This window comes from Amphibalanus amphitrite, unplaced genomic scaffold, assembly GCF_019059575.1.
Source record: "Amphibalanus amphitrite isolate SeventyFive unplaced genomic scaffold, NRLGWU_Aamphi_draft 000712F_arrow, whole genome shotgun sequence".
In the NCBI taxonomy this organism is placed as follows: domain Eukaryota; kingdom Metazoa; phylum Arthropoda; class Thecostraca; order Balanomorpha; family Balanidae; genus Amphibalanus; species Amphibalanus amphitrite.
Genome location: NW_024882206.1, coordinates 75,001 through 102,224, shown reverse-complemented (window position 1 = coordinate 102,224; position 27,224 = coordinate 75,001). Strand labels below are relative to the sequence as shown.

The 27,224-nt window shown below is 46.7% G+C and overlaps 2 protein-coding genes across 3 annotated transcripts in view; both read left to right on the top strand.

The window, feature by feature from the left end:
* The first annotated feature begins 210 nt into the window (after window positions 1-210).
* LOC122365043 (QRFP-like peptide receptor) overlaps window positions 211-27,224 on the top strand; it is an 81,809-nt gene continuing 54,795 nt past the window's right edge. Inside the window, exons 1-2 of one of the 2 annotated variants that reach the window (XM_043335924.1) lie at window positions 211-1,130; window positions 6,825-7,059. In XM_043335924.1, the coding sequence (XP_043191859.1) occupies window positions 999-1,130; window positions 6,825-7,059 (367 nt within the window). In that variant the 5' untranslated portion in view covers window positions 211-998. The remainder of the gene's footprint in view (window positions 1,131-6,824; window positions 7,060-27,224) is intronic. The other variant, XM_043335925.1, reaches the window with a different exon arrangement.
* Window positions 17,440-27,005, top strand: LOC122365042. Its single transcript, XM_043335923.1, has 2 exons — window positions 17,440-18,166; window positions 23,646-27,005. The coding sequence occupies exon 2, from the start codon at window positions 23,649-23,651 to the stop codon at window positions 25,779-25,781; it is 2,133 nt and encodes a 710-aa protein (XP_043191858.1). The 5' UTR covers window positions 17,440-18,166; window positions 23,646-23,648; the 3' UTR covers window positions 25,782-27,005.

Sequence of the window (27,224 nt, the reverse complement as noted above, 5' to 3'; positions counted from 1 at the left end):
CTCTCTCTCTCTCTCTCTCTCTCTCTCTCTCTCTCTCTCTCTCTCTCTCTCTCTCTCTCTCTCTCTCTCTCTCTCTCTCTCTCTCTCCAGCTCCCCTCTCCCCCTCTCTCTCTCCCCCTCTCTCTCCTTCCCCTCCCCAGCTCCAAGGACCGTCGGCTGCCCCCCTCTCCAGCGGAGGGGTCATCCCACCTCGGGACCCGGCTCCGTATCCATACGTCCTCGGGCAGTCGGAGGAGGAGGTCGTGTCGCGTCCCGACTTGTGGCCGAGACTCTGGACAGTGAGGATTCACAGCGTCTCATAGGGGAGAGGAAGAGAGAAAGAGAGAGTGGAGAGTGGACAGAGTGAGGAGGACGGTGGTTATCGAAACTATTTGGTGATGATACGGGAGTATTGTGAACTGACGGAAGTGGCTCTGATGGAAGGATGAAACTCTGGTGGTGAAACGGATCACGGTTGGTGACGTGGAATTGACTTGACGTCAGGTGGCGTTTAACGGAAGGAGGCGGTGGATTGCGGTTACTGACAGAAAAGTGATCACGAGTTGAGACTCATTACGATATTTTAGCAGCATCTGTGGCTGTTGAAAAAAGGCAAATTAGACGCCGAACCACAAATACTCTCCAGCTGATTGATTTTGTCAAATCCCTTATCATTTTCATCTTCTCCTTTATTTCTTTTTGTCAGAGCATTTACGGGATCAACAGAGACGACACAACGTCAGCGTTCAAAAACTCTATCTGTTTCTGATGAATGAGATCTCCGGCCGCCGCTACGCCTAAACATTCATTCAAACGCAACGGGAGTGAAACTTGCCACGTGTGAACGATACCACGTGCGAAAGTTGCCCGCACGTGTGAACACGCCAAGAGCAGGACATGCCGCGCGTAACAACACATCTCTTGTGAACATCGCCCCAAGATCTCCACGTGTGAGCACTAACACGTGTGAACAGTGCCACGTACCACCACGTGTTGGAAGTCACCACGTGTCATCAGCCATGGAATCCGCATCCCCCGAAGACATGTGCGCGAATGAAACTACAAACATGTTTGGAGGGTTTGAGTTCGCCAACTTTTCGTACCCACAGAAGTATGATCCGCTGGACTTCAGTACTGCCGATCTAGTCAAGGTCAGGTCAAGGTCACTGGGTCTGGGGTGGGGGTGGGAGGGGATGGTGGGGAAGGGGGCAAAGAGGCTGGTTAGGGGCGAGATTTATGTTTAAGTGATATGTAATTCTAGGAAATTCGGGTTAAAAGGTAAATATTAAACTAAGATCGATATTACGGAACACGGTACATAAGATACTCAACGTTGCCTTACGATTTTCTTACATGCTACTTTTAACACTGACATTTCTTCCAACTTAAAAGAAAATGCTGCTATCTTCATCGTGAACTGTCTGTCCTTCCATAGTATTTCTTGTCTTTCTTTCATGCCTGAAAATAAACCGTTTGTTTTTCATGTTTTCGCAAAGTTTCAATTGAATAACCTTCCAGGAAAAGAAAAAAAGCTTTAGAAATTAGCTCTCCTCAATCTAACTATAACTCGTGCCACTTCGCCCTGACATGTTTTTCGTTTCCTGCAATATCAGCTCCGCATTTTGAATTCGTGACGTCAGAAATATGGATTAGTGACGTCAGCAATGCAAACATTGGATGCATATGCCATAATGCATATGGATGAGGCGTCAGCGAAATTTGATTACCGAACCTCGGCGGCTGTGCTTCGGTGATGAGACGAAATTTAATATTTACAAGTTCCAAACCAAATCATACCGATATTCCAGTATTCCAGTATTCCACAAAAGGACGGGATTGTTAATGAATGAGTATATGAGCCGGCAATAATAAGGATTACAATTCCAAGGATTATTGGTAGGCAGAAGTTCGTAAAAATCAGTTTTCGCTTTGTGTGACCGGATAAATTTTGAGAACTTGATACAAATTTAGGAGTTGCAGCTCTGAGGGGGGCCGAGCTGTGTATTGCAGTTTTTTTGCATACTCCTATGCAAGATTGTGTTTTGCTAATTAAATGCTAAATAGTGTCATTATCCAAAACAATTCTGACTAGCATTGAGATCACCAACTCTTATAATGATTTTCATCACTACCAAATTCTGCGTAATATAGATCATAACGATTATTTTCCTTCTAGAAATATGATAATGCACGATTGGGTTTCCAGATTGCATCCCCATATGCTTGTTGCGAACAGCACTTTTACAGAACACGGAAATGAGATTTTATTCCAGGTTATTTGGCAGGAGATTAAATTTATTCGGCTCGAGCTGCCGGCCCACTCCAGAAAGTCATGCATTTTGCAAACAGAAACACAGAAACAGCAAAAGCCACTTCCAGTTGATTACATTTACATGATGAGAGAATTAAAATTTCAACAATTAATCTGTACTTTGGGAAATTTCATAATGAACGGTACTCTACCGAGCAAGTTTGGAATATCAAATCGCAATAACCTCAGTTTAATTACAACCATGGTGTACATAATTAGCAGCATCGCAGTACCAGATATCACTATATTAGTGTTAAGCCTAAGCTACACTAGCATGAATTCCGACGTTTTTTCGGTTTCTGCAGGATTTCGGTTCGCGTCGTCAAGTTCGCCTCATAGCGAATGCATTGCGCAAGCTACACTGCCAGTCTGGCGTCCCGTGGGACGAAAACCCGCAAAAACCGACGAGTCGGAACCGAAAAAAGTTCAGAGCTGTGAACTTTTTCTCGGTTTCTGCGGGATTTCGTTTTAGTGATGAATGATTAGAAGTGATTGTTGCTGATAATATTGTGACGATGGAACAGTTTCAAAAGTAAATGATGTAAATGGTGTAATTCATGATTAAAGAAGACAAGATATGCTTCAAAACTCTTCATTCTACTTCAAATATGATAATACAGAAAATTGTATCTAAGCTGACAAATGATTATGATCGAAAATATATTTTGGTTAGTTGTAAAATATTTAAAACAATTATTCAATTATAATTTTGTTAAAATACAATAATATTTAACATGAATAATTAATTAATTCGATCACTTATCCATCACTATGCTATAAACAACAGCGTCCACTCGGCGGCCGCCCGGAACGAAAAAACGCAGAAACCGTAAAAACGCGGAAACCGAAATCACGCAGAAACCGAAAAAAACGCTGACAGTGTAGTCTGAGCTTTAAGCACACTATCCTACACTTTGAAACACGTCCACCAAAATGCTATCGACTGAAGCCGGGTTTACGCCGCTAAAACGATTTGATGAACTCAGGCTAGTTCAGCAGATGTGTGGGATTGCTCGAGATGAACACCACTTTAGACAAACGGCTCTATTTTCGGTAACGCGTGACTCATTGATCAGAAATCCTTCACTTTAAAGGCTCTGTCAGGGACGGATTGATCGATGCAGCATCAGCAATTGAAATGTAGCTTTTGTAGAAAGGGGCAATTCAACTTATCGGTCTAAGATATTGTCCAGAATTGGAGGATCAAAAGCATGCGATAGCATGCTTTTGCATCCGGAAATTCCCATTGGTGGGTCGCTGAAAAAAAGTTCGGCTGAACCTGTTTGTCAGTGAGTGAGTATGTGAGTATGTGAGTGAGTTTGTCCAAGCTTTTTTGGACCTGGAGTCAAAATGGGTGGACCGATCGGGACGAAAGTGGGACCGTTTGATTCGTCTCCGGCGAGGTAAACTTTTGGTGCTGGCCTCGGTTCGCTCGGTGCTTCGTGGCACATGCTATTCCGCTTCAAAGTTTCGGTGACACGAAATTTTTTGTCAAGGCTACAGGTCAACCCGAGGCCACGGGCAAAGCCACACTGGCGGGACACATCGGTAACACCTTGAACCAGTTTCCAGGGGGGTCACCGTCTGCGAGGGGTGCAGGCTGCACGTGCTGGGGGCGGAAAACCGTTTTGACGTGAGGTCCTCTGGCTCAAAGAAATCTTGAGCTATCGACCTCAAAATCGGTTCAATGGTAGTCCCAGGCAAGGCCTCCAAAATAGTGCACATTTGGTTGAGCTAAACCCTGTGGTGCATGAGCTATGCACGTGCAAGCCGATTGCACCCCTTCGTACGTTGCCACACCTGCAGGGTAAACGGCAGCTCTAACTGGTTCAAAACTTGCAGGTCATAAGAAGAATACATTTGATCATGACATTCCGGCGAAATAATATCAGAGGGGTGCAAGCTGCGCGTGCGGGGGGCGGATAACGGTTTTGACGAGGGATCCTCTGATCCCGGGAAACGTCGATCTAGCGACACAAAAGTCGGTATACTGATAGAACTAGACACACGCTACAGGATGTTATGAAAATGACTGCACTGGGGTGCCTGAGACATGAACTATGCACGTGCAGTTAATTCATATCTTACGTGTACTGTAGGTAGATATCCACACAAATTTCACGTGCTTCCAAGCATTTTTGGGATGTTTCGGCTGGTTTCAGGTTCAGTCCAAGCGAGTCCTGGCGAGTCCAAGCTCAGTCCGCTCAGTCCAAGCTCAGTCTGGGTTTCGGTGGTTTGGTCCGGTGTGTGCCCTCAGTACCGTTCCTCCAATTCTGGCCCAAGGCAACGCAAGAGCGCTGCCGGCATCTAGTATTAGACGTGATTCACGCCGTTTCAAAGATCGTTCGATCAAACATCGATTGGTGCATTTATTTTGCTTGTAGCCAAGGGATAGGTCATTTACTGAGTTTACGATATACCTAGGGCGAATGGGGACGGCTTCCAATTAATTTACGGTTATGGGCTCTAGTAAATATAATGACGCAATAGCCTGTAACTGAAAAGGTCTTTCATGGTCATTTTTTTGTAGTAGCGACTCTTGACCTCTGAAGCGGTTAGTGTAGCAACCACTTCCAAGTTCCAAGGTCCTCGACTCACTTCATGTAGTATGAAGTGGCCTTTAATTAAAACGAGCAGCATGAACCTGGCTTTATACGCTCTGTTTGATATGAACCAGCTCTTCAGCATCCTGTCAAGTTTGTTTATCTCCCGGTAACCCTTTGAAGTCTCGTGAAAAGGAGGAACATTAAATCACGGAAGAGGAAATGGATGCGTTGATCTTTTAGAAGTTGAAGATAGGCCATGGAGCGAGATGAAAATATAGTTTTTTTGACATATTTGATTCCCTTTATTGTGAACTGTGTTTATATGAGAGAATTAAATTTAGTGGGATGCCAACGGATACGTGGATAAAAGATAAATGCAGCCACGTTAAACATAACATTTTCTCTGTTTAACTAGTCTCTGTCCATTCAAAATTCATTTCAACATCTATGGCCATCCTTTCAGCGAAGTCCCGTCCCTTCGTCTTACAATTTCCTGTTCGACCCACTGTAGGAACCCCTGAACGTAATACCGCGTGCACGTGGATATGAATGGAAGGCTTATCGCGGATGCTGGAGGTGAAACGCAAATGTCGGATTCTTTCTGAAGCATGTGGCGAGATCAACCCAGGGAGAGAAGTAAAAGGTTACGGAATGACGGGGATGATAGTTATGATGAATTTGGAAAAATGGTTGATTGAGATTTAGACATAGCAATGCGTGGTGTAAATTGTGAGGTGAAACTTACAGGTTGTTTCTTCTCTCTCTAGTCTCTACTCTTAGAGGCATTAATGATGGGAAGAGTTAATGAGTTATATTCATATTAAATTACAGATATCTTATTCCTATCTGATAAGCATAAATGTTTTGCATGTCGTTAAGGCAATAGCTTGTAAATATATCTACTTATATGTATTTCTAAAATGAAATCTCACATCTCACAGGCATATTCTCAATCATTTCGAATACCGCTAGTAAAACAACTTATGTAATAATAATTGCCCTGTCATATGCAGCTGACAACAAAGCTCCGTTATCTGCGTCACTAATCAGATACCGGGTCCGGAGTTTATTATCTCTTTCTGCTGTCTTTCTCATAAATGTCACATCATAGCGTGTCTTGTCTAGCACATCCCTGGGGATGGCAGTAATGTATATTGGCCTTTCGACAGAAGTTCTCTGTGTTTGATATTTTCTCGGTATATTGGTTGAGCAGTATTTTGTGAAAGGCAAAGAAACAGCGTATAGCAACAAAGCCCAGTAAGATACCTCATGCGTTATCACGCCAGTACGTTGCCGCTTATACGATATTTTAAATTTATAGAATCCAAGGCATAATAAAATGGCTCATTCACTGGAAAGAGCTGAGATATCTAGTCGTTTGGCGCTGGCATATACACTAACGAAATACTATTTTTCTGTGAATAATTATAACGTTAGCATAAATTTAGCTTCACTTGTCTCGGCTTTCTTTCCCTCTATCCTTCCTTCGCTTGCTCGTTCCTTTCTCAATTCAATTAGCAATCTTTTTTACCTACTAGGTAGCCATCGTGATAAGTGATATTGAATCACCAATAACTTCCCAGTTATGAACTCATTGCCAAGATGTCACCAATTACCTTCGTCCCACACTCGGCAGTCTCACATCCCTGAACCTTCACTACCTCTAGTGACACAATTTCACTCTCTCCAAATACACTTAGCTATAGCTCACAATCCTATCACAACCAGCATCATGATTTAACCCCCCCCCCCCCAGCTCCTCCCACTACCACCACCCCAATGACGTCATATTTCTCTCTTTTCCCCAGATGGTCGCGTACGGCCTCGTCTTCTTTGTCCCCAGCCCCAGCCCCTCCCACCACCACCCCAATGACGTCATATTTCTGTCTTTTCCCCAGATGGTCGCGTGCGGCCTCGTCTTCTTTGTCCTCAGCCCCAGCCCCTCCCACCACCACCCCAATGACGTAATATTTATCTCTCTTCCCCAGATGGTCGCGTACGGCATCGTCTTCTTTGTCTCCCTCATCGGCAATCTCAGCGTCGTGGCCATCTCTGCAGCAAACTCCCACATGAGAAGCGCCATAAATGCCTACCTGGTGAATCTGGCAGCAGCCGATATCTGCATCGTGCTGTTTTGTATGTGGGTACATCTGGTGAATAATCTCAGCGAGCCGATGTTCGTCTTGGGAGCATTCTGGTGCAAGTTTAACGGATTTGCGCAAAGTAAGTGAGATGGGGGAAGGGAGGGGAGGGAGGGAGAAAGGGAAGGAAAGTTGGGAAGGGATGGAAGGCAGGGATAGGAGAGGAGGGAGAGAGGTATGGAAGGGACTGTGTTCAAATGCTGCTATCACCATAACGGTTATGCATTGTGGCTCACCAGTCATCATTTTATCAAGGCCATTTGTTTTTTTTTACCAAAATTTGACATCCTTTGAATAATTTTACCAAATATTTAATATTTCACACTTAGCGCATATGCGTTACCAACGGTGCTTAAAGGTCACCTGCCATGACTGGTGGCCTCGGAATCTGACACACACGACCAGATATTTTAATTTTAGCCATCAGGCGTTCTGCGTACACTCCCCCTCCCCTCCCCTCCCTGTGTTCAGCCTGCCTCCCCCAGCGGACGATGTCAAATACCGGCGGTGTGCCGGTGGATATTTGAATGCCGCACATTTGTGGGTAGATGGAGTTTCACTTGAGGTAGCTGAGCGGAATTCGAGAGTGACAATCAGATATACATATTACATAGACCCTGTTTCCATGAGCATCACTGATTCGGATCAGCCAATTCAAATCGTCATATATTTCTCGAACTCTCAGGTACATGATAGGTATAATTCCAAGTGGATTAGGCTTACATAATACATAATCAGTTAATCCCTTATTTTCATTTTCATATATTGTCTAACTATACTGGATTAGCTAATCCATTTTTACTGATCCGGATCAGTGATGCCCATGGAAACGTGGTCATAGTCATTATAGTGTCGTGATACTCAGTCGTAGGTGACACTCAGTACCAGTCCGCGATGAATGTTTCCATAGAAAGATTCAAACTACACTAATAGTCGTAACTAACCCATAACTAAACGTGGGATAACGATTCATAAACGGAGGCACTCATAAACCATGCCTACACAGACCAACCAGATCTACCAGTCACCTTCATTCTACTATCTATGCCGCCATATCTCCTAGAATAACCCCCCCCCCCGCCCTTCTCTTTGTTCAGCCAATTCACAACTTCCCTTCCGTTCCAACAGTCTTGCCGGTTCGAACGCGTCCACTCGTCAGGTCAGGTCCAACAATGGCTTCAAGTCAGAGAAACATGTTGTGGCGCAGTCTACCTTTTCTATCGAAATGGTCAGCCCCTTCTGCCAGAATGCTTTTTCTGCACCGTGGAGCGAAAAATCGCAACCGCGGCGTGTTAGCTGATGTGATTTCGAATCTCTCCCGTTCAGTGTTTATTTTACACTTGGCCAGGTGGCGAAGAGGGAATGTTTCTTTTCTGCACGGGTGAAGATAATTCTGGTGGAAAATAGGAATGCACTGCAATGCGCTCAACAATAGATCGTTTGGGCCGATAATAATAATTTTAGAGTTTATGAGATGATCGTTTACTGCAATATAAAATTGTCGCCCGATAATAATTGCATATAGACTTTACAGTCTTTGCATTCAGTCTTTACCTACAGGGTTGGGCAGATAAATTGGGACAAATTTCAACTTCCTCTAAAACGACTATTTTTCTAGAGATTAAGATAATTTTTGAACATAAATATAGGCTAATGAATACTTTTCCATGTTATGCAGGTTGCGTTGTAATTTTGAGTCGGCTGGTCACAGAACGTGGGCTTAGGCAAGTCACTGTCAACTTAGTCCGCGCGCACATGCATGCCAATACTCTAATTATGCTCCATCAAATGGCTGAAAGTAGTGTGTATCGAACAGACGTAAACGTTGGAGGAAGAGAAGATGTTGACTCATCCTTACATACTTCTTGTATTGACACCGGCCGCTCCCCCGGTTTTCCAGGGGGGCTAAAAGGCAAATTTCAGTTAAATCAGAGGATCCTCGCGAAAACAGTGGCGCGAGCTTACAACGAAGCTAGCCGCGCCATGAGAAAGCGATATACCAGCACCTCAAACATGTACTCTTATGCATTGATGCATATCAACCTGTTAACATAGATGTTGAAGCAGCTGTGACGTTAAAAAGATTGTTTCCTCTTGAAGGGCTTGGAGAAGCGAGCAAGCACGTGCAGGTCTTTTTCGACGATGGTATCCCCATAACCGAACATATGAACAAGCGCAAACACCATGAAACATCGCAACCAGCTCAGAAGACGTGATCTTAGTTCCAAAAAGCATGCAGCAGACCTCGGTGATGGCATTTCACTCGGTGACTTCTGACGGCCACGTGGGGCCCCCTCATTTTACGGAATCGGGAGGGGGTTCGCCATTACAGCGTACCATAACCATTATTCCGGCAGTTCGAATCAACAAGATGGAAGAAGGCAACATCCTGCATGGAGTGATGCTCTTCGAGGAGTCAGCTCCCCGGCATACAGTAAATTAAATACAAAATCTGAAACGGAGGATCCCGCAAACTGTACCCAAGGGAAAATGCCCCCTTCCTCATTAAACCTCAGCCCACACAAGTTCTGGTTGCTGGGGCGTTTTTGCGGGTGAGTCTAACGAACGTCCCCATGTGACTGTGGTGAGTCTCAGCAGTGCCAGTTGGCTACAATTACGAGCCATTTCAGACGGGAGATCTCGCCGCGCGTGCGGCCAGTCCAGGCACCGATAAGGACTGATGCGGGTGGACCACGGTGACCATATTTGGTGATAAATGTGTAAAATTGGTGTGACAATAGGTGATCCAAATTTGAAATGCCTACGTTTACAAATTTCTAAGCTATGGTGTTCTGAATGCAAATATGTATTTTGTCCCAATTTATCTGCCCAACCCTGTATACCTATATAACGGAGGATTGAGGACTTGCCTGGAAATCGACAGCAGTTTCAATGTGTTTCCTTACTCAACAACAAAACTTGAGTGTTGTGTGAATTGCTTGCTTAGATATAAGAACGTGTGCCTTGTTAAGGCACACGTTGCTGCGCGATAGGTTGAAAAGATTCCCTGGGCTGTGCTCTGATCAGACAATCGTGATCACCAGCCCTACAGCTGTCAGAAGTGTAGATCTACAGTCAGATGTAAAACAAATCGTCATTCCCAAATGCAGCATTGGGATTAGTTGGGGCATTGAGATATTTCATCTCGTTTGCAGTCTGATTCTCACCTTCTTGTGCATTTTTTGTTTGAACATCCACCACAGCATTTCACTACATACACCGGAGTATATTTCAAATTTATAAAGTAACACAGGCAAAATTGTGCATGCACAGCGAATGCACTGGCCTACATAGAAAACGCTGAAATATAATATCCAGCTTCCTAGAAGACCACTTGGTACGTGCTGCCATTCTTCAGACGGCCGCCATGACCTTCCATGGGTTATTGAGGATGTTACGTGAGCCTCCTTTCATTGCGTCTTTGAAGAGTCAGGCTTGCCGAAGTGGGGGGGGGGGGTATTTGACAAAGTTCAGCTATTCGAAATGACACGTGGCCTTTGTGCTGGGTTGTTGACTGATGGTGTTCGATGAATTTAGTGTGAGTTTTATTTGGTGTGAAATTTCATTCAGGAACATAACTCCAAAGTAACAACTGCATGCATATATTGATTGATTGTGGTTATCCCGAGCCATTGATCGTTTGTCAAATGTTATTCAAAATTTATCACCAAAGCATTGACAACAGTTTTCACGATGAACGATTTATACCCATCCATTTATCCAGTATAAATCTCAGTAGCACGTTATCCATTATCATACCGAGGAATGCATATCTGTGCTGTGCCAGTTGGATGTGTCTCGGTGACTATTCAGTCTGGTTTACAAGGCTTCGACGTACTCTGTGCCGTATTTGATCCTGAGACCTGAGGTGCACACCTTGGGGCTTGGACCCTGAGACGCTTTGGTCGGTGGCATGACAGTTTGAGTAGGCACTCGTGATCACTTGCTTTCGGCTCTCAAACGAGTAAAACTAACACTCACTCAATTAAAACTAAAACTAACACTAAAACTCACTAAAACTAACAGTTACACTCAATAGAGCAAAACAAGTCGGCCGTAGTAGGGGAGACCCGGGAGGTATGGGCCGGTTTTGTGAAAAGGCAATTTTCTTCCAGTGGGCAGTGGCTAGACCCGGTTTTTCACTCTGTGTACGTGAAATTGCCTTTCGCCTGCAACGTGTGCCTGATATTAGGCATCTTGGATAAACTATTTTGTCTCGAGATAACTTTCAATAAATCATGTGCTTTTTCGATCCATCAAAATACACCGGGAGGTATGGACCATGGCCCGGGAGGTATGGGCCGGTGCCACGTTTCATATTCTTTTCTCGACAATGAAAATAATACTCGTAGCTGGTACCTACCTTGATCTCTCTTAAGGCCGCCCCACACTGGAACTCGCATGCGGGTTGCGAGTTTTTGGGTTTTCGGGTTTATTCAAGTTCAAATCATGCAATCTAAGCTGAGTGACCCACACTACCATCTAACAGGCGAGTCTGTATGTTTTTAGCTTGCGAGCGACCTTGCATCGCATTCCAATAGTTGATTTTGAGTCAACTTTCGATTTTCCTCGCTGCGAGGTCTGCGAGTTCTGCGAGGTTTGCGGGTTTTTCGTTGGAGCCGAATTTTGGTTCGTTGCGCTGATATTGCCACTATGTGTAATTTTCTGAAGGTGTACCGGCTTCACTGCATTCATGAAGTTGCCATAAAGAACGGTCTAATCACTCTATGAATTAGTATTATGCCCGCAAACTCAAAACCCGCAAACTCGCAACCCGCATGCGAGGTCCAGTGTGGGGCGGCCTTTAGAACCCAGGAACCGCATAAGCGGCCAACAGCTTACTTCATGGATGTGACTTTGGCCCATATGTATTTTGGTAAACTCAAGCATGCACCATAAAATAAGATCAATAATATTTTTCTGTTTGAATGAAATTTGAAGTTAAATTTTCGACCTTGCGCGACAAAAATTAAACTTATTGACGGAAGCATTCAATGAAAGCATCTTTTTATTTACTTAGGATCAACGGCCGGTGGGTGGCCCGAACCTCTCGGCTAGGACGCTAAAATGTGCATATCGTCTCAGCTCATAATCTTGCAAGAAAGTTTCAAATTGTCTATCCAGTCTTAAGTTGCATGCTTTAAACTTTATGTTAGCGATGATCTGACAACCTAAAACGAGCCTGGTTCAAATCTATCACGATTTTTCTGTATGTACCGTATTTTACTCGAAGAGGGCAAAAACGCTTTATCACCGCTCATTGCCAAAGAAGACTGACGAAGATTTTGAAAATCACGTGGGATGTATAACGGAATGGCTGGTACCAGTTAACGCCGTCAAATGTGTAAAAATACGCAACACTTCTTCAAACTGCGATGGCCCATACCTCCAGGGGGCCCATATCTCCCGGGTCTCCCCTACTGGTACTGGCAAGACGGCCTTATTACTGGTGTGGCTGCAGTCAAGTAGTGTGGTGAATCGCGCACGGGATTTGTAGGAAGGGACACGTTAAAGGTAGTGTGCCACCTTCCAATGATTTCCCATTTTATTTTTCCTAGGATAAGAAGCTTCTGTTTTTACCTAATATCGCAAAAAAATCAAAAATGGGCCTAAAATAGTGCTTTTTTTGCCTAAAAGTTTATCGTTTTTTTTATATGTATAACAACTGTAGTGGGCTGACCTGCAAACAGGCGTCGGCAACAATCGCGAATGCGGCGCACATGTGACAATAAGCAAAGGTCATTATAGAGTTACGACGTACGGGAATGAGTTATCAGCTGTCTAATCGTAGACAACACAATGTCGAATTTAAACTGTAAGCTTGTATTGGTATTGTTTCTTTAATTTGGCTGTCGAACATTAATTTATGGTTTGAAATATTATTTTATGTAAAATAATTGATATGAAACAGCCGTCTCTAAAGTTATGACCCCATCTCACCACATGAAAGTGGCAGAAATGACAATGATCAGCTGACGCATTTTTCTTGGCCGAAGTCAGAGCGCGCGGCCCGACGCACCACCACCGCACCACAAAGTATGAGCAGAAGCCACCTGCGGTAGACCGCGCCCAAAGCCAGGGCCCCGGCAACGTGAGGTAGCCGAGTCGGGGCAGCGTGCGCTGACCCATTTTTTTTTTTTTTTTTTTTGGTTAGGCCCTTTCGGTCCAGTAAGACCATTTCAGAGCCGGGAGGATGATAGGATATAGGGGGAGACATTGGTCTGGGCAGGCACCCTAGTGAGTCGCCGGGGCTGAGCCCGTCCAGAGGACAAGCCACCCAGCCCCAAGGCACTCACTGCACCCGGCTACGGGGTGCGCTCCCTCGGGAGCAGCGGTGCCGCTCCAAGGGAGCAGCCCGCATGAGATAAAGTTGCCTGTCCAGTCCGGAGGGGGGTTGCGGTGTGGAGGAGAAGGATTTCAGTATCCTGAGGATAGAAGCACGGAACGGTGCGCTGACCCAAGCCGGGGCCGCGGCTTTGGGCGCGGTCTACCGCATCCCCGCGGGCAGCCCCGGGCTATCACTTGACACCGGGAGGACGCGCGGCCCCGGCTTGGGTCAGCGCACGCTGCCCCGACTCGGCTACCTCACGTTACCGGGGCCCTGGCTTTGGGCGCTGTCTACCGCACCACCTAACAGGCGTGTTCGAAACCGCAGGAGATGATGATGAACGGGTTTATTTAAACTTGATTGGATGAGCCTATCGGTAATAGCGATTTCAGTGTGTGCATTTATTGTTCATAGTGGTGTGAAATGTGGTTGGGGTACGACCGACAACCCGTCGGGGCGAATTTCGCACTGGGGTACTCAAAACTTGAAGAATTTAAGACGTTTCCATGAGTTTTGAAGGTAGGTATGGATAAGTTCCAAAAATCCGGTTCTCCTTATCTGGGCCATTAACTCCATACGGTCCAGGAAAGCTGGCACACTACCTTTAAATGCTCCACTCTGATGCTCTAACATGATATGTATCTAACTCAAAGCACTGTGGTGTTATGCTGATTATTTTCAACAGGACCGTTATACTATCTCAGCATGCCTAACAGATAATCTCACGATGTCGCATGAGTTACTAGTCCCCAAATCTCTCTCTCTCTCTCTCTCTCTCTCTCTCTCTCTCTCTCTCTCTCTCTCTCTCTCTCTCTCTCTCTCTCTCTCTTCCTCTTCCTTCCTCTTCTCTCTCCACCCGACAGACCGTCTTGGTCACCAAAGATCAGATCAGTTGGAATGCGAGCTCAAGCCACGCTCTAAGTAACCTGAACGGGACCCTTGCCAAACATTTGCTCCGTCACGGTCAAATTTGTCGGAGAGCCAGACCGACTTTTTCTGGTGATTGATCAGTAGTGTCTCGTTCGATAAGGGTCATTTACCGCCTGAGCGGCGCTAAACTTAGCCCCTACTGGCGGCACCGGGAGGCGCCTCGTCGCCAAATGGCGCGTGTTCTGATTTGGAAGCGAGTGGAAACAATTGGCTTCGGACGTGGCGGAACTAGCGAGCGAGTCTAATGTGAAAGGAAGAGCTGAATCGCTCGTGGGTGGTATACAAACAACACTGAACAAAGCCCGGTTTACACGGAACGAAATAAAATCACTTTTGTGACGTACTTCACTGAGTGCGTTTCTGGCTCAGTGGAGCGATGATTGTTTGTTTTTGGAATGGAAAATGTTCTTTGTTTATTTATCACAAGGGAAATGTAAAATTCGCCATTGTGCCTACTGTTTACACCATTTCAGATGTAAAATCTTGAAAGTCAAGCTACAGGCACGACTAAAAATAAAATCACACCTAATATATGCCTATTATGCAGACAGCTCCCTCAACCAATGGGTACACAAAACAATGAATCCACGTTCACCGCCAGTTTCAGGACGGAGCTTCATCGTTCCTGCATTTGAAGAAAAAAAAAACAGACGCCAAAGGATATGGCACGGGACACAGCAACATGTGAAACTGACCGGAAATCCCACAACCACCAAACATTTGCATACTCCACGTCTAAACCCGGCTTTACTTCGTCCGAAATTCCCAAAGCTATGCTCTGCCAGCGGCCATATATCACACGGGCATATAAAGCGCAGTTCACATGACCGAACCACTACTGACCTTGACCTACTTTGGCAGTCATGGCCGGCTGAGTCCAAACGAGATACATGAATATCTGATGGACCGAGACAAATCGAGAAACTGATGCGGGTCGGACTGACTGTCCCAATATGGCCGCCATGACTCGGGAAGCTGTGTTTGGGGTGGATTTATGGCGATAAGGCATGGGTTATTTGTTTGTGTGGCAGTTTTGTTTTGTTTGGCTATGTGAGTGGAATAGTAATGATAAAAAACGATGTTTAGCATCGATGGGGAACCAGAAAGGGATTTTTAATTTTGAAACGTGATCTGTGCACGAATGTCCTAGACCTGAGGAAATGAGAACATGGTTCTTGACTTGCTTGCCGCTGGCACAGTCATACATTTAACTTTAATTCAGGGGCGGATCCAGGAGTTTCATGGGATGGGAGCAGTCAACACAGGGGCGGCACATTTTCCGTCTACGGGGCGGCACTCACTTCACTACGGGGCGGCACTTCGACTTGAGGCGGCGGCACTCTGACTTCAGGGAGAGAAGCAACATACTCTGAGGATTAGATATAAATTCAGAGAGTCATTACCAGATATTATGAAATTGCTGAAAAGAAACACTTATTTCCGTAAAATGCGCTCCACCGCCTATCGAAAAAAATGCCGCACTCCGCCACCTAGAACGGCGAAGGGCGGCATTTTTTCGATAGGCGAGGGACTTGGGCTCCTAGATGCCCCCCTGGATCCGCGCCTGCTCTTATTCGATATCCTTATTCGATATACTCGTACATATGTAACTCAGGAAATTACCCGAAGTATGGATTTCTGATTGTGAAGATCAACTAATTCCATTTTGCAACTTATAATCTTGTGCTCACTGCATCCAAGTAAGAACGATCAACGCAATATTGCTCAATTACAGGATGCCTAATTGTCTGAAAAAGATGGGGCGATAGCCGAAAACTATTTTTGTCTGAAAAAGATGGGGCGATGACCGAAAACTATTTTTGTAAGAGTAATTTATTGCCCTTTCTCTATTATTTTCCCTTTGACTTTCTCTTTGACTTTCACTCTGACGTTCCACGAACCAGCACCAGGAGGAACGCACAGCGATTGATTCTTCAAAGAACACTTAATTCACATAAATGGCAACCCATTCACTTATATAAGCCCTTGATCTTCTATTCACAGTCATCTATTCAAGGCCATGATTGCCAATGATCCGATGTTGTGATTTTCCCTAGAAGAACTGCAAACCAATTACCAGAGATGACAAGAAAACAGTGGAACATCAGTATGTTTGGCATAATTGATGATATTGGGATCTTTTCAGAACTATGATGACTGATGAGCTTGTCAATAAGCTCAGGATCATGTATATAAGTAAATATGCAATTAACGCCATTCATCTTATATTTGTAAGCCGTCGATCCGTCATCGGCTTAGAAACACGAGATGCATGGTGACAATTTTGCTTATACATTTCTTCGAAATGCTTGAGACGAATCACGGATTGTCGGAATTCTGTCTCCTTGATGTGAAGCTTACATTCAACAAGACGGGTACGAAAGTCTTACTGCTAGTGTAAAGTGCGTTAGTTATTTGCTTATTGATGTTTGTCCTTCGTGAATCGCTTCTTATGTTTCTAAGGGTTTAGGCTTAATTAGTTCGTAGTCTAGTTATACCTGCGTGGTGGCTATATTTCAATTTCGCATTTCAACGCTCATTACCTTTACCGCTCTCCGCTCGCGCTCGTGACTCATCGTCTCCAGCACTCTGCGCCGCGCCGCCGGTGTGTTATCTACAAACGTCAGCTTTTAGTCTGTCTTCTGTCAAACGCGCTCTAGAGACTCTATACCTAGAAGTCAGCCGCTGCCTGCTAAGTGCCGTCTGATGTCTTTGCAACGTTGCGTAGCCGGATGCACTTAGGACCACGAGACCAGCGTGTGACGCTCTCACTCACGTGACGCATGCTTCTCGATCGTACGACGTGGTGATGACCAATCGCAACTGTGCAACCATATATGGAACGGCCAATAGTAAGTCGCCACGCAGGGTTAGAGGGCCACCGCCCTTAGAGTAGGGAGTTCTGCTGGAGTCACCCGATCGGGGGGACTGGCAGAAGACCTAGAGCCATCATCGGCGTCGGACGTGCTCTCTCTCGCTCGAGGAGACCTCCGAGCTCCACAGCCGCTGGACACATACCATCTGCTCCGCGTGCTTGTGTAGAGAAGACCCCCAGCCTCAGACCACGCCGGACGCGTTTCTGCGTCGGTCTCGACCGACACCGTAGCTGACCATCGCTCTGTGTTGTGCTCGTAAGACAATACACCTGGACCGGCAGAGCATCTCTTCTGGAAAGGGCCGACAACAACACTGGCGCGCCCCGCCCTGGGCACGAGAAACCGCCGTGTTACATTGGTGCCGCTGACGTCGGATCGAACCTGCCGAAGAAGCCGTCTTCTCACGTCCATCTGCTTCTCCGTGCGCCGACTCTTCCGACGAACTCTGTCGCTGACGAACTCTGCCGCTGACGAGCACCTATTCAACGCTGCTGCGCTCCAGCTGCTACCAGCCAGCTCTCACGGCTACTACAACGACCGACACTTCACTGTGAGCCGCTGAACAATAGCGCTCCAAAAGTGAGTACGCCAAAGCTCGGCATCGTTTATCTTCATCGGTGTCAATCCAAGGTACAAGTACCTGTACCAGTACCAGTCATAAAGGGTTCTGAAATCGGAACTGTACCAGTCAGGCCCCAATCTGCCCGAGTTATACGGCAGCCATCTCAACCAGCGCTCGATCTAAGCCGCTGATAACTCCAACCGACCGTCTCTCGTCATCGAGACAAAGTTTAACAGGAAAGAGAGTTCAACTCGCGCTCTCCAACGAGGTCAACTGACGTCATCAGAGAGGTCAACCGACGCTCTTCTACGAGATCAACTTCATCACGCTTTTCTACGAGAACAACTTCATCGAGAGACTTCAAAGGCGCTCAACACCCAGCGCTACCGAACCAGACTCTTGCGCGTAATCGAAACAGTCCGCCCGGCGCGTAGTGAAAGTGAAAGTGATAGTGAACTGGCGAACATCCCATCTTCGGTGACACCAACCAAAGGTACGTCTCGACATCTCCCGAGTGGCACTTGATATTAATTTTAATTTTTCTTGTTTCCTTTTAATATTAACGTAACGCAAATTATCCATTCTATCTTTGATATTTCTGGCTCTTGTCGCTTCAATGATGGCTCAAAACGAAACGTCTCGCTCGCATGCACCCGCTTCTGCTTCCTCAAGCCAAATGATCAATGCAATGATGCAAGGTTTCGGTGTTCTAAAGAATCAACTCATGACTAACCAGTCGGTGTCGGGCAAACATCATTTTGATGGCACAAGTGGTGAGCATTTTACCGAATGGCTAGCTGAAATGGACAACTTATACCTTGCGCTAAAAGGTGACGAGGAACAAACTCTTTGGGCCGCTAGTCAAACGCTTAAAGGCACAGCTCTTGATTACTTTCATGAAGTATCTTCGTCTGTTGACTCTTGGGCATCCCTCAAAACTCTCATGACCCAACGTTATCACTATCTAGATGACTCAGACACGGCCAAACAAAAGCTCCAGACGTTTGTACAAAGACCAAACGAATCCATCCCTCTCTATGCCGAGCGACTTCAGACACTCTCCCGACGTGCATACAAGGACAAAATAGACGAGTCCAGTGTAGTAGAGACGATCACAAGGACATTTATCAATGGCATCACCGACAGAAAGCTTCAGGAACGAATAGCGACCCGCCGACCAAAGACTCCGACAGAAGCGTATCACATAGCCATGGATCAGATTAAACTGATGACAGAACTCGCCACTTATCGTGACCACTCGAAAGTAAAACCAGAACCGATGGACTGCAATGCCATGACACCTGCTCCCGAGCCCCCCGCGCAAAATAGCGACCTGTCTGAGGTCAGAGATCTACTAGAAGTTCTAGTCAGGCGCAGTGATGATTCCTTCAAAGTCAGACCACAGGTCCATCAAAGCTATCAACAACCGAGCGCTTATCAGAGCTACCCACCACCGGTCAATCAACCGCCCCCGGGCCAGTTCTTCCAACGACAGCCCACTCAGCCGGGCCAACAGCGTCAGAACCCTGGTAATTTTAGACAGAACTCTAGGACCAAACCGGTCTATCAATGGACGTCCGATCACCGGCCGATCTGCTACTACTGCGGCCTTATAGGCCATGTACAACGTATCTGTTTTAAGCGACAGACAGCGAACGCTTCTGCTCAGCGTCCGCAAAACCAACCGCAAAACCAACAGCAAGGTAGGCCAAGCAGAGGGCAACCGCAGCCGGGAAACATGTAAGGCCTCACACTGATTCAGCGACAGGCGGTACAGAGACCGCACAAATTTTGAAAATTAACGAGAACTGCCCGTATGTTGACATTTCTATTGGGACGCACCCCTTTCATACACTTTTGGATACCGGCTCGCAGCTCTCGCTCGTTAGTGAAAAATTTGTGGAATTACTGGAACCGTCGCTGGTGAGACCAGCTGAAAAACAAAAAGTCACCCTCGTGTCAGCCTCTGGACACAAACTGAAACCAACCAGATCAGTCAAAATACGAATCACTCTTGGAAAGGTGCGCATGTATCATGATTTTGTTGTAGTAGACGGCTTCAACCATGATATGATTTTGGGAATCGATTTCTTGAATGCTAGGAAAGCGCTGCTAGACTTTGAGAACCAAACCATGATCATCGGAAGGTATGTGTACCCACTCAAAACGAAACAAGGAAAGAGTACTAAAGAAACAAATTTAGTGAGACTCGCGGAGGACGTAGACGTCTTCCCTCGTTCGGACTTGCAGGTGAAATGCGCGATCACAAAGAAAAATAAACCAGGTGAAGGCTTCGTCGTTACTCAGCTCCCCTCGTCTCCGTGTTTCGAAAACGAACCAGGTATTCTGCTACCAAACGCCGTTGTCAAGCTCTCAAAAAACCGCCATATCCCCTGGGCAATTGTGAACGAAACGGGTCGGTATTTGCATTTCAGAAAAGGACAAGTTATTGGAGTAGCTACAAAAATTGCCGATTCAGAACTTGAACCAAACATTTCATCAATATCGAAAACAGAGGAGAACGTCAAAGAAAGCTCAGAGGATAAAATTCGTTCATTCAAGCTAGACCACATCCCAGACGATCAAAGAGACCAATTGAAAACGCTTCTACTCGGTAACATGGATATATTTGTTGAAAAAGATACAGAATTGACCATGACCAACGTGACAGAAATGAGGATCAATACGCAAGATCATCCGCCAACATACCAGGCCCCAAGGCGACCGCCACTCGCTTATCGAGAGGCGCTAGAAAAGCAAATTCAGGACATGCTAGCTGCAAATGTTATCCGCCGGAGCAATTCACCGTGGATGTCACCTGTTCTGTTGGTCCCCAAAAAGGATGGCTCTCTCAGACTTTGTGTAGACTTTCGAAAATTGAATGCTATTACGGTCAGGCCAGCTGCAAGCATCCCGTCGGCTGACGACATATTCTTTGCGCTCGGAAAATCAAAGTTCCGCACTTGTCTGGATATGAAGCAAGGTTTTTGGCAAATCCCTATCAGAGAAGAGGACAAAGAAAAGACTGCTTTTGGCACAGATGCAGGCATTTTCGAATATAACCGGATGGCCTTTGGTCTTTCTGGCTCGCCAGCCGTTTTTCAAAATTGCATGAATGCTGTTTTAGGAGATATCCGTCATTTTGCCCTAGCGTTTGTAGATGACATCATAGTATTCAGTGAAACACTTGAGGATCATCTGAAGCACCTAGATGAAGTATTCGCCAGGCTGCGAAAAGCCAACCTAAAATTAAAAATTTCGAAATGTGAATTTATCAAGGACAAGCTCAACTATTTAGGTCATATCATTTCAAATGATGGAATTTCGGTCGACCCCCAAAAAGTCTCAGCAATGCAAAACATGCAACCTCCCCAGAATGTGCGAGATGTCAGAAGTTTCCTCGGCATGGCGTCATACTACAGAAAGTTTGTTCCAAATTTCAGTAAATTAGCAAAACCCTTAAATGCATTGACAAAGAAACATGCTAGATTCCACTGGACGCCCGGAGCGCAAAGCGCATTCGAGTCAATCAAACAAGCACTTCTCCAGGCCCCGATCTTGGCTTTCCCAGACATAACTAAACCTTTCAAACTGTACACCGATGCTTCTCAGTACGCCTTAGGTGCAGTTTTGATGCAAGAACATGACGGTCAAAATCGGGTCATTCAATACATTTCACACCAGTTTTCGGAGCAAAAACTCAAATGGCCTACTATCGAACGCGAGGCGTTCGCTATCGTTTATAGTTTGGAAAAACTCCGACCGATTATCATTGGTACCGATATAACCGTTTATACAGATCACAAGCCGCTCAAGCATTTGTTCACGAGTGAAATGAAAAATCCTCGTATTCAAAGATGGGCTATTATCCTCGGTGAATACAGTTGCAAAATCGAGTACATTTCCGGCCCTCAGAACGTAGCAGCCGACATGCTGTCGCGATTGCACAATACCCCAGTAGCAGGTGAACTGAACGACAATGAGCACCTCGACTGGCAAGGAGGGTCGATGGATGTCAATGTAGTTGACAACCGGGTACAAATTGACGCAGACGAAAATGACGTCAACCAAAAACCACTAGACTATCACGGTATCGACGCAGATTCATTACGTAAAGCACAACGGAACGACCCAGAATTGAAACAAATTATATCGGACCTCCAGTCAAACGATGAAAGCAACCCAAATAGCCAGAGGTATTGTTTAGACGACGGACTCCTTTATCACATAGAGAAAAGTACGAAAACCCGGCCGCTTACTAAACTCCAACTCGTTTTGCCACCTGAGTTTAGGAAAATAGTTCTTCAGAGCGCTCATGACGGTTATTTTGGAGGCCATTTGGGAATCGAGAAAACGACTGACAAAGTGCTCAAATCGTACTATTGGCCCTCGATGCTGAAAGACGTCATGCAATATGTCTCGTCATGCGACACGTGCAACAGGAAAAGACTCAACAAAGAAAGACGGCCAATGCAGGACATGCCTATGCCTTCAGCTCCCATGGAAATCATCGGTATAGACACGTGTGGTCCATTTCCCGTCTCAGACAAAGGAAACAAATATGTATGCACGATTGTTGATCACTTCAGCGGATGGCCAGAAGCATGGGCTATTCCGGACAAATCAGCAAATACCATTGCAAAATTACTTTTGGAAGAATTTATTCCGAGGCATGGCTGCCCGCGAACCATCATTAGTGATCAAGGTACGGAATATTGCAATGCACTCCTGGACCTAGTCAATCGCGAATTAGGAATTGCACGGGTCAGAACGTCCAGCTATCATCCCCAGTCAAACGGAAAGACTGAGCGATTCCATAGGTGCATGAACGACATGATTAGGAAACAAATTAGCGAAGATCAAACAAAATGGGATGAAGTTTTACAACCATGTTTAGGCGCTTACAGGGTGAGCAAGAATGAGTCTACTAAATACTCGCCCTACTTTATCATGTATGGTAGAGATCCCGTTCTACCAGTCGACACGCTCCTGCAACCTAGATTACGGTACTTTGGCGAGGACTACGTCCCAGTCATGTTCGAGCATTTGCATAATGCTTACGCACATGTGGTTGAAAACATGCAGGAAGCTAGAGATCGAAACAAAGCTCATATCGCACAAAACGCAACCCCTTCAGACTTTGCACCCGGTGACCTTGTTTACTATTTTGACCCTTCAGTACAACCAGGTGATACTCCTAAATTCACGTTACCATGGAAAAACCATTTTCGAGTAGTTTCAAAATCAGGCCCTGAGAACTACTGCATCAAGAACATGTTAACGGGCAAATCGAAGGTAGTACATTCAGAGAACCTACGTCGGAAGGACGAAACTGATGTTTGGGATAGAGTTTACGATGTAGTGAAACGTCCCCTCCAGGTAGGTATCCGTCCGGAAGAGGAGCCTACTCGCCAGCAGCCGCTCCGTGCGGCCAGGTTACCGTTAGGTGATCAACCTTGGTTTGCTTCTATGAGCACACCAAACCCCACAGATGAATCAAGAGAGGGCACTCCAGATATCCAGGAAGAGGGCAACGGTCCTCGCCCTGAGAACCCTTCAGTAGCATTAGGTGACCCCACTGTAATCTCCCCACCGTTACCGGACAGTGGAGAGCTTGGTCAGTTGCCGCCGCTACCACAGAGGCTACATGGATACAACCTCAGGTCTCGAGCTCAAACGAACGAGCCTCTAGAAGGGTATGAGTACGTACGGAGACCTTACGTAAGGAAACGAAATGACAGTTTTGATGAGTGCCCGCCAGACAAAAGACCTAAGGTCCAATCGGGAACTGACTGCCTGGCAGTGGTAGCTAGCAGTCCAAATGATGTTGAAGTTCAGCAGCCATTTGCAGAGATGACTCACCATGATCGCAGTGAATCATCAGGTTGGATCCGTAAGCTCTTTTGTTTAAAGTTTATGCATTGAGTATGGCTCTCCTCAGCTCAATGTAATAAACGGTCGTTGTGTTTCAGACCATGGCTGTCACAACGATGCTGAGTCGATGGCTACTGCTGCTCACGGTAACAAACGTGATTGATATTGCTTATTGCGCCGCTCTCCCTACTGACCCCGGACATCTCTTTATACCGCTAGGCAAGACTTACCCAAGCTATAGTTCATGGGCAATCACCCTGTCAATAAGCATGAAACCCTATCGCAAAGATGTCCGTAAAATCAATGATGCTACTAATGAGCTCTCCCGCACTGCAAGAGCGCTGCTCGCTAACCACTCGCCGCCTACTAATGCTACCGCTGCTGACCCCGCTCATGCTTCACTGACTGTATCGCTCAAACATCTGTCTCACTCCATTAGTCAGCTGCAAACAGAGGAGAACCATCTCGTCGACACATTTCGTGACCTACTGTCCATGCCTGAGCCACGAAGCTCTGCACGCTCGGCTAACTCTATCCGTCGGACTGGACGCTCCAAGCGTGTTAAGCGAGGACTCATTGATGGCATTGGAAGCGTAATGTCGTCTTTGTTTGGAACTGCCACTGAAAGTGAAATCAAACATCTGGATCATAACGTCCAGCTTATCAATGCCAAAGAGGTTGCTATGGCTCATACTTTTAACGGCACGCTTAACGTCATTAATTCTACTAGAGTTGCCACTTCTCAAAATCGTAAAGCTCTCCGTACTCTACAATCAGCAATGAGCTCGATGAGCACATCGCATTTGAAGCTGATCAGAGCCGCCGACAATGCAGAGGCACTCATCACAGTATCGCTTCGCGTAGCCGACCTTGCAGAGAATGTAAGACAAGTTACTAGAAGCCTCAATCATCTTTATACTTCGTTGGTGTCGCTCTCTAGCAAACTCGCTCTAGCTCAAGTAGGAATCCTACACGCTGACCTCATTCATTCACGTGACCTCAACCGTGTCCTTCGTAAGGTGAGCAAAAGCCTCCCGGCACATTTTGCGCTGCCTTTCCCGCCTTCGGCTACTCGCGACTATGTTCGCATTGTCAAAACCAAGCTCATCCCAGTCGAAGATGCTTTTCATGTCCTCTTCTACATTCCACTGCTCCACACGCTCCATGCGTTTGACGTTTATCGCTTCTTCCCTTATCAGGTCCCGCTTCACAGCCATAACATTTCCCTTCTCTATGTTCCCAACGAACCCCGCTATCTGGTTGTATCAGAGAACAGACAGCAATACATCCAGCCTGTCGACTCTGAGATCGAAGCCTGCCTTCTGATCAAGCAACCGTTCTGCCCCCTTCATGAACCTGCTTACTCCACGGCAAATGCGGATTCGTGTGTCGTGGCTCTTTTCCGTCGGGACGAGCAGGCCATCTCTCGTCTCTGTGCTCCAATCGTCCGCCCTACGAACGATGCTCCTAAAGCTCATTACCTTTCCCGAGGCACGTGGCTGATAGTTTCTCGCCCTCCTCTGTCCATCACTATCGTCTGCCCATACAATAGCACCACGCTATCCATTTCATCACCTGTTCGCCTTCTTACCTTGTCCATGGAATGCTCCGCTTCTAGTGACTCTCTATATCTCCCTCCTTACTATGCTAGTGAGACCCACCTCGACTTCCCTGATTTCGATGATACGTTTACAATCTCCAATGACTCTTCCCTGGTCCCAATCTGGCGTTCGCACTGGGCAACTGCTATTCCAACGGCCCTGCAATCTAACGTCTCGTCTATACCAAAGCTTCACGTCGCCGGTATGCCAGCCGATGACTACTTCAATCGTGTCGAAGCCCTTCCCCTTGAACAGGTTATTGATGATACACCATCCGCATTCTCTTATACTTGGCTACTCATTATCATCATCAGCGTTCTCGCCGCTTGCTGCATGTGCTTCTGCATTAAACACTGCTGCCCTCGCTCCATGGCTACCTACCGCTTACCCCGCTTTGTCCCCGCTTCTGCTACTCGAGACCTTCGTGAGCCAGCCATTGAACTCGACGAGCGTCATCCTGTGCTCGGCCCGCCAGCAGCCCCACCGGGCAGCCAGCAGAGCCTGCAAATGGACCCTGTAGACGATGCACCGGCATCACTCAGCGCTCAGCCTAGTGCCACAACGGATATGCCGCGACGGGCCACGTACGGCCATCGACCGACGTCGTCTCTGCGGCTGTCGCCAGAGGTGTGAGGCCTCTTTGATTCCCCTTTCCCCCGTGCGTGTGTGTGTGTGTGTTTGTGTATGCATGGCACCGGGCCTGCATCACAATGGACCGAGGAACTATCCGGGTCACTGACCTACTCAGTGCACCACCCCGAGCGCAGCCGTGCGCTACCAAGTGCAGTGCCCCGCGCACCAGCAATCCGGGTCACCAGTTGACTCGACGGCCCACGATCCGGGTCACCGCCGAAATAACTGACGTCATGGACTACGATAACCGTTTTCGTGAACCGCAACAAGTGCTTCAGTGACGTTCAATGCGTTCACCCGGCCACTTCCCGCCCTCCCGCCCCTGTATTGTGTTCTTGTCGCGGATGTGTTTGTGTTCTGCGTGTGACTCCCTCGCTGTGTCCTTCGCCCTTCAGGCGTCGGCCTCTGCTTTGTCCTAGCCAAAGCTCTTGCCATGGGTGGGGGAGGTGTGTAAAGTGCGTTAGTTATTTGCTTATTGATGTTTGTCCTTCGTGAATCGCTTCTTATGTTTCTAAGGGTTTAGGCTTAATTAGTTCGTAGTCTAGTTATACCTGCGTGGTGGCTATATTTCAATTTCGCATTTCAACGCTCATTACCTTTACCGCTCTCCGCTCGCGCTCGTGACTCATCGTCTCCAGCACTCTGCGCCGCGCCGCCGGTGTGTTATCTACAAACGTCAGCTTTTAGTCTGTCTTCTGTCAAACGCGCTCTAGAGACTCTATACCTAGAAGTCAGCCGCTGCCTGCTAAGTGCCGTCTGATGTCTTTGCAACGTTGCGTAGCCGGATGCACTTAGGACCACGAGACCAGCGTGTGACGCTCTCACTCACGTGACGCATGCTTCTCGATCGTACGACGTGGTGATGACCAATCGCAACTGTGCAACCATATATGGAACGGCCAATAGTAAGTCGCCACGCAGGGTTAGAGGGCCACCGCCCTTAGAGTAGGGAGTTCTGCTGGAGTCACCCGATCGGGGGGACTGGCAGAAGACCTAGAGCCATCATCGGCGTCGGACGTGCTCTCTCTCGCTCGAGGAGACCTCCGAGCTCCACAGCCGCTGGACACATACCATCTGCTCCGCGTGCTTGTGTAGAGAAGACCCCCAGCCTCAGACCACGCCGGACGCGTTTCTGCGTCGGTCTCGACCGACACCGTAGCTGACCATCGCTCTGTGTTGTGCTCGTAAGACAATACACCTGGACCGGCAGAGCATCTCTTCTGGAAAGGGCCGACAACAACACTGGCGCGCCCCGCCCTGGGCACGAGAAACCGCCGTGTTACACTAGCATCTTTAACTTTTTCATCTATTTATAGACCGGGGATGCATGAGCTGAGTAAATGTGCATTAAAAACGGATAACAATGATGAGCGAATAGGAAAATCCGTATTTTTTGCTCATGTATCCCAGGTAAAACATGCATTTTTCAGCGCATTTCTTTTA

What these genes read in the sequence shown, in the direction of transcription:
- LOC122365042 (XM_043335923.1), top strand. Translation starts at nt 23,649, where the DNA reads ATGGCTGTCACAACGATGCTGAGTCGATGGCTACTGCTGCTCACGGTA.